The sequence below is a fragment of the Lepisma saccharinum genome, chromosome 10, assembly GCF_977018435.1.
Source record: "Lepisma saccharinum chromosome 10, izLepSacc3.1, whole genome shotgun sequence".
Taxonomy (NCBI): Eukaryota; Metazoa; Arthropoda; class Insecta; order Zygentoma; family Lepismatidae; genus Lepisma; species Lepisma saccharinum.
Genome location: NC_139238.1, coordinates 29,371,636 through 29,384,327, shown reverse-complemented (window position 1 = coordinate 29,384,327; position 12,692 = coordinate 29,371,636). Strand labels below are relative to the sequence as shown.

General features: G+C 39.2%; 1 protein-coding gene across 4 annotated transcripts in view; it reads right to left on the bottom strand.

Annotated features, from left to right (window-relative positions):
• The window catches only part of LOC145993843 (adenosine deaminase-like), a 31,120-nt gene that overhangs the window by 9,042 nt on the left and 9,386 nt on the right, over positions 1-12,692 (bottom strand). For all 4 annotated transcript variants that reach the window (XM_083129688.1, XM_083129686.1, XM_083129687.1 and 1 more), the window contains exons 5-6: positions 4,617-4,957; positions 3,623-3,735 (exon numbers count right to left, since the gene is read on the bottom strand). In XM_083129688.1, coding sequence (XP_082985814.1) covers positions 3,623-3,735; positions 4,617-4,957 — 454 coding nt within the window. The remainder of the gene's footprint in view (positions 1-3,622; positions 3,736-4,616; positions 4,958-12,692) is intronic.

Here is a 12,692-nt window from a genome sequence, read left to right as displayed (position 1 = left end):
CGCGAAGTAACGAGACGTTGTCTGGCCATCTTGAGCTGGCACACTGTAGCATTCCGGCTAATCACCACCAAGTTTTCGAGTTGTTGTTTTATTTCCATTCAGTAAAAATATGAACTTCATGCAGTTTGTTATAATAGAATTGAAATTACTTAAATTTAATAATTGACAAGTATTTCCAATGCTGCTGTTGTGAGCAACATTAGTGCTGTCGCAAATACACGTTGTTTTTGTTTACATTACTGTCAACATTAATAAAATGAAGATCACCTTTCAGTTTCCAACGTACACATAAATTCATAGACACCATATTAACCTTTGAAAGGCTTTCCAACACGTGACAAAATATGGGGCTTCAAGATAGAAATATGACATACCTTGCTTGAGTCATTCATGTCTTATCAGTTCACGTGGGCCATAACTCATTTGTTTGTTTGGGTTGCAACTTGAATCTAACCCATGTGCCAGGTTCCCCTTACTTGAGTGAGAGATCTGCTTTGGTTTGTTTAGACTTTTTCCCTCTCTCGAAAAAGTGTTTTCAGTTGTGTGAGCGCTCGGTGATTTTTACTTTTTTAAGTGATTTCTGAAGTGTCATATTCGTGCATTATACTCGCATGTGTAGTGATCGCAATGGATCATAGTAAAAAGGGTAACTGTAACGTTCACAGTATAATATTAATATTAATAATTACATATAATTATCATTATATATACACAAAATATGTAACACCTTCATTGTGAAGGAAGGTCATCATTTCCCGGCGACATGAGCTGGCGCTGTATTGGCAACACTGTGCGGTTTCTCCATAAGCGCCATTGTGTCTTCTGAACGTGAAAACGACTCTAGATAAAATAAATATAAAAAATAAACATATAAGGTTTTCATCTGACTGTCCTTTGCATAAGTATTTCTGAAATGGATCCACTGAGTGCTGCATTTGTTGAACATCTGGAGCATGGAGTGATTCCACTGCCCACCATAAAGTGCATATCTTCTTACCTAGTGTATGGACACGAAATGTACCACAGATGTTCTGTAAATATACCACTGAGTGACACCACTCAATATGAAGCACTTAGCTCACTTGCTAGATACAATTCTTGCTTTACCAAAAATAATATTTTACAATTCTACATAAAAATAGTACAGAGCTGGGGGCAGGTATAAATATTAGAGCTTCTTTGTGCATTGAGAGAGAAAGCTATTGTCACAGTGTTCTCCCCCTTCAATTAACTAGCAACTGTACATCCAGTGGAATTCACTGATGCTGTCTTCCAGTTCATGCTGCACAGAACAATTCTCCTACATTCAACAGATGTTCATAGGCCATGTTTAAAATAATAGTACACTGTACACCACCTAATTATTCTTGCATAAACATATTGCTTGCATTGTAGAATTCTTCTAGTTTACGGTTTGTTAGAAGCATTTAAACATGTTTTGATGCAATATTTCGGGAGAACACAGCTCCTTTTATCAGACAAAATGTTACATCAAAAAATGTTTAAATACTTGCAACAACTGTAAACTACTGTGCGTTCATTTTGATCTTCAGCCGAGAGATCGGGAGAAGCATGGCGGACTGCGCTGACGGAGATGCCGACATTTGCAACCTGTAATGCCCGTGTGGACATATGCAGACATTTATATAAATATTGCAAAACAAGCACTAACCTGTGTTATAAGAGTACGATTTTAATTTTAGTAGCTTAGTGGCTGTATGTGCTGATGATTATGACATGTCCATCTCCCGTGAAACACGGCATAGAGGTTTGTTTGGAGAACGTTCTAACACTGCACCAATTTCATTGAGTTTTGCTTCAGTTAGAATCCGTCGATTTTGCTTAGGTGTTTTGAAATTTAACGATCCAGTTCCTCGTAATTTAAGGACAAGATGTCTAACCGTATCTCTATGTGGAGGTGAAACGCCTGGGAATTCCTGTACAAATTCCCTACACACGTATCGACACGAGTCTGTTTTCACGTAACTGTCATACATAACTGTCATACATAAAAATTCTTTGTTCTAATGTGAACCTTGCGGCTGCCATTCCTATCGTCTCACTGACACAACTCACATACACACTGCAATAACACAAACAAGTAACGGCAAGTAACCAAGAATAACACACTTGCGCAGAGTACGAAATTAACATGCTCTTGGTTTACATCTGCTCGCCACTATATTCACAGCTCTGTCTTCATCTAGTCGCGAAGGAACAAAAACCTCGAGCTCGGAGATTTCGGATTGCAAGGAAGGTCACGAAAACCATTGACTTTTAACGGTTTCGTCTGCAGCATAATCTTGATACAGTGTTGCACATTCGAAACTTCCAAACGATTCCCATCGACACAAAACTCTTTCAAGGATATAACCTTAAGCAGGACGTTACTGGTCAAAGCTATGATTAAAATGTTTTATTATCTGTGGCTCTTAACATAGTTTCTAAAGCGTATTTATTGGTGTATATAAGGGCAGAACTTGGATGAATTACAGAATAACTTTTGCGTGTTATAACAGGTTAGTGCTCGTTTTGCAATATTTATATAAATGTCTGCATATGTCCATAAAAATAAGCGAGCATTACAGGTCGCAAATGTCGGCATCTCCGTCAGCGCTGCCCGCCACGCTTCTCCCGATCTCTCGGCTGAAGATCGAAATGAACGCACGGTAGAAGAACCCTCTTTGACACAGTATTAAAAAGCAACAATAAAAAAAAAAACCACCGAAAAAGTGGGTCCCAAACCAAGCATTATGCTCTTGTTAAAGCTTTCATACTTCTTCCCCATTCCATTATGAGTTTATTGTGCCACTAAGTAGGAATAAAGCAGCAATACAGATGGTTGTTTCAGCCTTAAGATAGTGATGTTCACTCACCTGTCCTAGGCTGTAAAACCCTTGTTCCACCACCTATCACATTCAATGTGATGGCCCTGTCGATGAACTATTGTATACAACATCGGAGCTTCCATTGAAGGAGACTTCTCTTCAGCAGTCTGATCCAGTTTGGCCCACTCGCCCTTGCAAGTTTTCCAAAGGCACAGAAGTTCATGGGTGATGCATCTGGCGATTTAACAGGGATGTGTCTACATGAAATAGCTCCTGTTCCATACGAGCCATGTAGGCCACCATTGTTTTGGCGGTATGGCAGCTAGCCTTATCTTGGTGGATGTGAACTTTGGCTGTATCATTGCCATACAAAGCAGCGGCATGGTGGTATAAGGGATCTAACACATGTGAAATTAGAAATGATGTCTCTACTGCATTGAGGAGCTGGTTGTTTCTTCTGTGGCTTTTGACAGGGTGGATTCTTGTTACAATGGATTGTTGCAAAACCCATTATCAGACACTGTGAAACCTTTGCTCTTTCACTGTTTTTTTCATTTGGATATAGCTACATCTCACGTTGGAACGAGCTATGATGTAGCCCTCTCAAAAATGATTCGTTTTCGGAGACATGATGAACGCAGATATCCATCCTCTCTGACATCTTGTAGCTGTCTGCCGCTCTGCTGGCATGAACTATAGGGTACTGGGGTGAACACAGCACCTCTTGCGGTGACTGAAAATCACTAACATAAGGGGGAAACAACTGTCTGTCATATTAAAACAATCACACATACCCTTTTTACCATTTCTGGAGGCCCTGATTCACCCGAATGCACTGTGCGATGGATCCCAAGTTTCCTTGCTTCGTCGAAAGCCCACAGCAGTTCACGATTAAGCTCAAGTTCAACTAACACAATTTGGATTAAGAAAGAAAACTAAAAAACAACTAAAAACAAACATTCACATCTACGAATTAGTTACACATGAAGAGATTTAAGAAGTAAGTAATACAAGCCACCTAAAGAAAATTGTGATTAAGGAGAAATTCAGCAGAGGAAAAGTTTACAACAAATAAAACATAATGCAAACAGAAAAGGTGCCTCCCAGATAGCATACTGACAGTTAATGATGTCAAAAGTTTGAGTCCTGATGAAGGCTATTTCAGAGCTTAAAATTCCCACCTTTCAACTGCAGATTGAAGCCTCTCTATGCATAAAGAGGGTTCAAAAGAAATTTTGCCTGTAGAAAATATATAACAAAGGCACTTGGTTAAAAATGCTACTTCTATATCTTAGTGACACAAACATAAAAAGTTACTAATAAATTTAAATTAGGGATGGACCACAATATAAAACTTTTGCAAATAACAATATAAAATTTACATAGAGTGATAAAGGTTGCAACAGGTTTTGTATTGAAAAAGGAACAGCATTTTTAGACATCTACTTTACGAAACTAGGGTATAAACCTAAAAAAAAAAATGTTGAAGAATTTTGCACTAAAATTTCACAATCTTAAATATAAATCGATATGCTTGTATTGGCATATACTGTAGAGTACAGATCATTCTGTCCTATCCCTAAATTAAATCTTTAATAGGTTGAAAATGACCAAATGCATAAGTTAAACATGAAACAAAAAAAGTATCATACAGCAAAAATAATGTTAATTACGATAAACATTTAACTTTGCCCATGCAGACATTGAAAGCAGTGGACCATTATTCAATAGGTTACAACAGGGTAAATGAAATATTGAATTAGTGTTTATGAGAAGTGTCTTAAATACCTTCAGGATCCACTAATGAGGAAGCAGCAATGTCCATCCCAACAACGCCTTCGTTTCTGAACTTCTCACACAGTTGAAGGACTTGCTTGGGGACATTATCCTGAGCAGTCAGCATGCACAGGATGCTTCTGCCTTTTATGCCAAAGTCGCTCTCGCCTCTTTCAATACCTCTATTCACAGCCTTCACTACTTCGCAGCAATATTGAAACTTGTCCATTCCTGCCGGCAAGGTGGTAGCCAATATGTGAGGAGCATAGCGGACCTCGAAGTAGGCAACTCCGTTCCAAGCCTCGTCTTCACAGAATTCATATGATATCCTCTCCAGTGCCTCCAGATCGTCACTTGAATGATCAAGAAAAATTAATTAATTGATTGAACAAGGTTATTTTACATCACTTTTCTGCTTCTTTCGCTAATCGCGATGATGAGGATGAATGATAATACAAATGAAGTGACAATAACAAACATGCATGGACGACACAACGCAAACCCCCACAGAGGTGCCAGAGCCTCGTTAGCCTGTAAAAATGCAGCCCAGTGTGCACAGCATGTAAAAGAGATTGACACTTGAGCACCTTCAGCAAAGGTCACCCCTTGCATTATGATTTTAACTGTTATCTCACAAAGAACACCCATGCCCAGACCAGATATACCCGGAACCCTGGTGTCGTAGCATGTTGTGCTCCCCACTCCACTATGGAGGTTGGCTTTTTTTGTATGTGGGGAAGGCATCAATGCTACAAAATATTGGAGCAAGGCACAGCCAAGTTCAAAGATAGCTAACTAACTAACTCTCTAGCCTTCTTAAACCCGAAGGTTCATGGCTGCAGCAACACAGGCCTTCTATCTTTCCCTATCTTGAGCAAGTTCTATATACTCTTTTCCATCCCTACCGATTTCCCTTAGGTCCATCTCAACGTTGTCCCTCCATCTTCGTCTTGGCCTTCCTACAGGTCTCTTACCATCAGGTTTCCCAACAAGAATCCTGTAAACTCCTCTTTCCTCTCCCATTCGTGCCACATGGCCTGCCCACCTAAGTCTTCAAGATAGAAAGACTGTTATCCTCTTGTTTTAATATTTAAATGAAGAGAATGAATATGGTCCTTACCTGAGGCATACTGGAGGTGATGTGATCATCACCACACTCCATAGGCATGCACACGGGGAGCAAGGAGGGGGGCGACAGAGGGACAAGCAAGGTATTTTTCCATTGGGCATATTACCAGATAGTTGAAACTATAGCATTAATGTAAATTACTGTGACTGAAATCAAATTATGTGTGTGAAATATATACTTTTATCTTGACATTCGATTTCTAAGGGGTAGTTGTGGCTATCCTTGCCCCCCTCCCTTTCCAGACGTCCATGTTCCTACATTGCTATTCTTTCAACTAGAAATTTAGTGCAGAGGAATCTTATCGAAGTTATTAAACAATATTATACTCTTAAAGAAAATTAAGTATTTTCAAGCCGATTAAAGTTCAAAGCAACTACGGGGGAAGGGGGTTGAGTGGCGCAACCACAGGGGAGCAATAGAAATTTCACTCCCCAACTCAATTCTAGGGGGCGGGGGGCAAACATTGAGGTAAAACAAAGCAAGACTAGTAGAATCTAAGGGTAGCAGGACAAAAAGTTACTCAAGATGAAATTAGTTTTCACATCTCTCCTGCATTATTTCTTCCAGACGGCCAAGAGCACCTGCAGGGGAGCACCGAGGGCAATTGCCACTCTCGATATCAAATTTTATACAAATAAAAATATGTTTCGTAAAACTTCCTTGCTTGCTTCACTCGCAGTATCTGCTTTTTTTTACAGTCTTATCAAGTTCAGAGCCGTAGCTAGAGGGCGGCAAGAGTTGGCCCTGGGTGCCGAACGATCTAAATGAAAACAATTGTAAAAGAGAATGCGATGGCGCCTCATGATATTTGTTGTGCCATATTAAATCAATATTGTTTTCAGTTTGCAAAAATTTGGATGTAAGAATAGTCTTGCTCGCTTCACTATTATTGTTTTCTGTAATGCATTGTAAATTACCAGAGAGAGAGAAGTTATAACTACCAAGTACTTCGAACCCTTGCTGCTAAACAGTTTTGTCTTAAATGCATGAACACAATTATTTGGAGGAAATAAAGGAGCGTGGCACATTTCAGAGACAATTTATTTATTCATTATGGTGCACCTATGTTGCTGCATTGAAACTAAAAACAATTAGATAAAGTGAGGTTTCTCTTTCCTGATTGAACTTTTATCAATGCTTTTGCCCCCCTAATCAGAGGGTCTGCGCACGCATATGCCATACTCCAGTAACCTGCAGTCAGATGTCCTACTGACTGGACCACAGCAGGATGTTTCAGATGATTTTCGAGTAGCTATGGCCCTTGTCATTTCATGTATTATATTAAAATAATGTGTCACATATTTTATGATTTTTTTTTTGTGAAAATTTGCAATGTGCTTGCATCAAGGTGTTATAAGTTTGACTGAACTGCAGCAGAAACTCAAAGCACAATTTATTCTGGTCTGGCACATTACTTGTTGATTTTTTTGGTTTGAAATTATTATTTAACAAGGTTCACTGCACGAAAATAATCTTGCATATTTAATTCTTTAACATTTTATCACAAACAATTTCTTAAAAGTTCAAATAACTACAACCTAAGAAGTATTGATCAAGTAAAAGTCCTACTTATGTGTGGTTTATAAGGTCTATAATCATTTTGTTTCAGGTCCATTTCCAGATTCTTCACCAGGGGTGTCCAAAAATCATATTACAGAAAAATTGCATAAAAAGTGGCTAAAGGGATAACAGATTTGGGGTTAAAACACTACATTTGCATCGTTATCACCCATGGTTTTGTGTAGCACTGGTGGGAGCACCACAGTCGATAGTGACCTATCTTCTTCCCCTGAGGGACGATCTGGCCTCAAACTTAAAATATCAGGATTATTGTAGTAATTTTTTAAAATTAGATCTAAATTTGAGACTAAATTTCATGCTAAAAAAAGTTGATGGTTGTTGAGTTTTGGGTTCTCTCTGTTCTTCGGTAATTCAGGAAATGGAGTAAAGAATACGACTGAAGTTTCAACACAAACAAAAGTGTATAATTCACCAACACAATAACAGAATTATTACAATAACTTACATAATGGTATAAATGCGAGAAGCCTCGTCATGAACGACGGCTATGACTTTTCATACATACTCGACAGGAACAATGTACAGACTGATGACGAACAACATTTAATAATCAGGTCTGGCGTTCAAGTTCAATTGGTATACGACACTCTCCGCCCCTTCGGCTGAAGAGACTCCCGTTTCATGGAGTTTGCCCATAGCGGTCAGGCGGTCGTCTTGGTCTCTGTGATCTCCTAAGCGGTTGATTGTCGCAGGTAGCATTTGGATGTTCCATTAGATCTTCAGTAGCAGGTACTGGAAGATAGTCCTCCTCTCTAACAAGTATTGGGTTGTTTCTGCATGGTCGACTTTGATTTCGGACAAAGGTGTCTTCTCTAACCTTGTCAGGATACCTCTTAATCTTCGTGAGATGAACAACAATCATGTCATTATCTACAATAACCTTCGCCATCTTCCGGCCCATCAATTTAACAATTTCGCCAATTTTGTACTTGGATCCATGGCTGAATTGTTTTTTGTGACGTTCCACAAGTACCTTTTCCCCCGGCATAAACGGAACGGGACTAATAGGCTGATTCTTGGAACCATTAGACGTGTCAAAAGCGGAAATGTCTGTTCTTGGCCGGAACTTGAGCAAACGTTCTGCTGGACTATACCCGTGCGCTGGAGTATTCCTTAATCTGCCTAAAAGCTCAAGAACGAACTTGTCCATCTCTCTCAACGTGATGCATGAACGATTTGAAAAGTTCTTTTCTAGTAAGTTCTTCACCACCCCAACATTCCTTTCAGCTAGACCATTTGATTGGGGGGTGTACGGAGCTGAGTGAAGAAGCTTGATATTCCTCTTCGAGCAATAAGAGTTGAACTCTGAAGATGCAAATGGTTGGCCATTGTCAGTTACATAGGTTTTCGGATATCCAAAGCATGAAGAAAATTCATCTAAATGACCAATCATGGAGTCAAATTGCATATTCTTCACTCTCCATACCGATATCCAATGAGAATAAGCGTCAACCAGCAACAGGAAATTCATGTCTGAGAAATGGAAGAAATCAAGATGAACACACTCAAAAGGCTGCGATGCAATAGGCCACGTTTCGAATGCGGTACCCGGTACGTTGGGCCTGTTATTGTATCGCAAACATGTGTCACACAAAGACGTAACCCTCTCAATATCTTCGTTCATCGTGTTCCAGAAGAACGATGAACGAGCTATTTCCTTCATTTTGCATGTTCCCTGGTGGAATTAGGACACTTTGGATACAAGATTCAGGTACGACCAGTCTTTCGCCCACGAAAATACATCCCTTCTGTATGTGGACATCATATCGCCTGTCGAATATTTTTCTGAGAGGATGACCTTTTGTTCTCCCGATGAATTGTGGCCATCTCCCTTGAACATATTCGAAGACTTTAGAAAGCTCAGGATCACGTTGTGATTCCAGCGAAATGCGCGTCAACACCGAAGATTCAATAAGATTAAGGTCAACCGGCTCAGCTGTCAACTGACATGCGAAATCATCATAATAATCACGAACTGGATAATCTGCAACACAAATTCTAGACAATGCATCAGCCAACTCAACATGAGGCGTGTAAACAGTTTTGAAGTCATATTCTTCCAATACTAACTTCCATCTGTTGATTCTGCTGATGGCTAAAGCAGGCAGGTTACTTCTAGGATCTAGCAGGTGAGATAAAGGTTTCGAGTCGGTGAACGCAACAAAATATCGTCCAATGAGATACTTGTGAAAGTATTTGACTCCACGGACTAATGCAAGTGATTCCCTTTCCAATTGAGTGTAGTTCCTTTCCGCAGCGGATAATGTACCGGCCATACACATGATAGGCTTTAGGACTCCGTTTATTTTGTGCATTATGGCTGCTCCCGTAGCTGTAGGAGATGCATCCGACATCAGGTATAAGTCCTTACAAGGATCATATACTGTGCGTACTAAGTCCTTAGATAGCAGATCCTTAACATCCTGGAATTCCTTCTGATGAACATCTGTCCATGACCAGCGCACCCCATTCTTCAACAAATCATATAAACTGGCAACACAGTCAGCTAGGTTTGGCAGGTACGAAGCGTAATACGTGACCATACCGAGAAATGACTTCAATTCGTCAACATCAGTGGGTGGCTTACACTGAATTATTTTATCAATGTTTTCTTTCAGAGGACGAATTCCCTCCTGTGAAAAAGAATGGCCCAGATACTTCACATTTTGCACAAAGAACACAGACTTTTGTTAATTTATGCGGACGCCATAATCGGAGAAAAGATTCAGTACCTTTCGTGCGTTATCATTGCACTCCTCAAGAGTAACTCCTCCTACTAAAATGTCGTCTTGGAAAATGGAAACCTTGTCTACACCCATCAACATCTGCTCCATCGTGGCTTGGAAAATGGCACTGGCAGAGTTTACTCCGAAGGGAAGCTTCAACTGTCTGAATAACCTGAATTCCGTGTTGAAGACAAGAACCTTCTGAGCCTGTACAGATAGGCGTAACTGAAGGTAAGCCCTTCGAAGGTCGAATGAAACGAACCAACTGCAACCAACCATCTTGTTGAAAAGGTCCTCTATTTTAGGTAACGGATGTCCCATCTTCCTAAGTTGCAGATTTACAGTGTTCTTGTAGGACACACATAGCCTTAATTCACCGTTTTTCTTACGAACAACAACAAGAGGAAAAGCCCACGATGATGATTTGATAGGTTCAATTACTCCGTCACTAACCAACTTCTGTAATTCATCCTTGACTGGTTCCTTAAGCGAGTACGGGACATCGTAATATCTCTTGAACACTGGTGCAGCATCGTCTTTCAATGGCAAGTCTATCTCGAAGCGCTTGATCGACTTGGACATGTCACCATCAAAAGGTATAGGAAAATCTTTCCTTAGTTTCGCAACCAGTTCCTTTATTGCTGATGATTCAACAGTAGTTGCAACTATCTGAGGAACATGTGAAACAAAAACGTTTCGCCATTCAGGCATGAAAATATCAATCCAAGACAAACCCATAATCGCACGATTCAATTTTGTCTTTACAACAATCATATCTAAGTTATGTTTCATTCCTTGAAATACAACTTCAACGTAAACTTTTCCTAAAACACCAAGATTATTACCATTTGCTGCTTTCAAGATGATAGGAAAATTGTGTATAGTGCAACCTCGCAATGAAGACTCAAATTGTCTACTGTCAATTAAAGTACAGACAGAACCTGTATCCACTAGGAATGTAATCTTAGAATTGTTGACTTGTAAGTCGATAAACAACGATCCCTGTGTATGCCAAACAGATTTACTTTCTTTAGTAACGAAAGTAGTGAAAATTTCTGGATACTGAGCATTACATTGGATACCAGCGGCACTGTAATCAACAAATTCGTTCTTAGATTTTTCTTCTTGAATATCTGCAAATTTGTAATCTATGGGAATGCACGGCACATTAAAATCTGAAAAATCAATGGATGATTCTCGGATTATATGTTTGAAATCGCTGTGATTGTTTGGTACAATCGTAGGTTTTGAATTAGCTGGAACATTGATAGATCTTTCATTGATACGTGTGTTAAGCACAATGTTTGTGTCAGAAACCAATTTGTTTTTGCTAGAATTGTTATATTCTCTCTTCTTGCAGGCTGTCAAGAAATGATTTTTCTTTTTACAATATCTGCAAGTAGCCCCGAAAGCTGGGCATTTCCCGTTAGGATGAAAAGAATTACAATTATCACACGGTTTACCAGAATCATTGTTTGATTTGTTACCAATATTCCTTGTATCAGCTCTATTTTGTCTGATGTTCATTCCAAGATTGCCCTTGTATCTGTTTTGTATTCGCGAAGTGAATTCAGTCGGAGTTTCAGAATATTCCACAGCATTCTTTGAGTGACTTTGGTTAACAATTCCCTCATTTAATTCTAGCTCGTTGAGATACATGGCTGTATCTATTGCCTTTTTCAAAGTCAAATCAGGATCTGATAACAGTCTATTTCTAACACGCACACTTCTCATACCAAGAATAAATACGTCGCGACACATTGAATCGATGAGATCACCAAAATCACATTTTGGGGCCTGCTCTTTAATTTGCACAATGAAATCAGGAATGCTTTGATTATCTTTCTGTTTAATAAGAAAAAACTTATGCCTTTCAAGTATGAGATTCTTCTTGGGCTCATAATGGCGGATCAATGTTTGTTGAATTTGAGCAAGACTGAGCTCTGATATTGATTTAGGTTGTATGAGATTGTATAAATCAGCATACGTTCTGTGCCCTATTGCTGCTAATAGAACATGTTTAGCCTTATCATCGGGAATGTCTGAAGCTTTGCAGAAATGCTCGAATCTATCGAAGTATTGTTTAATACTTTCCTGCTCCCTGCAGAATTCAGAAAATTGAGACAACTTTTGCATTGTGTGCAGAGATTCTTACCTCCAACAGACAGCTTGAAGAACAATCACAAGAAATATGTAAAATTACGAGAAGTAAGTATCAAATGAAGTTTCCAAGATCCTCGTCGCCATTGTTGAGTTTTGGGTTCTCTCTGTTCTTCGGTAATTCAGGAAATGGAGTAAAGAATACGACTGAAGTTTCAACACAAACAAAAGTGTATAATTCACCAACACAATAACAGAATTATTACAATAACTTACATAATGGTATAAATGCGAGAAGCCTCGTCATGAACGACGGCTATGACTTTTCATACATACTCGACAGGAACAATGTACAGACTGATGACGAACAACATTTAATAATCAGGTCTGGCGTTCAAGTTCAATTGGTATACGACAATGGTGTCATGGAAATGCTGTTCCAAGTTAGTCATAGAAATTTGTTATTTTTTATATTTAGCATCGCTTCTCTGCCACTTTTGGCTAATTGTGCATAACAATCCAAATGTTACAATTTCGTCCAGATGACGAACA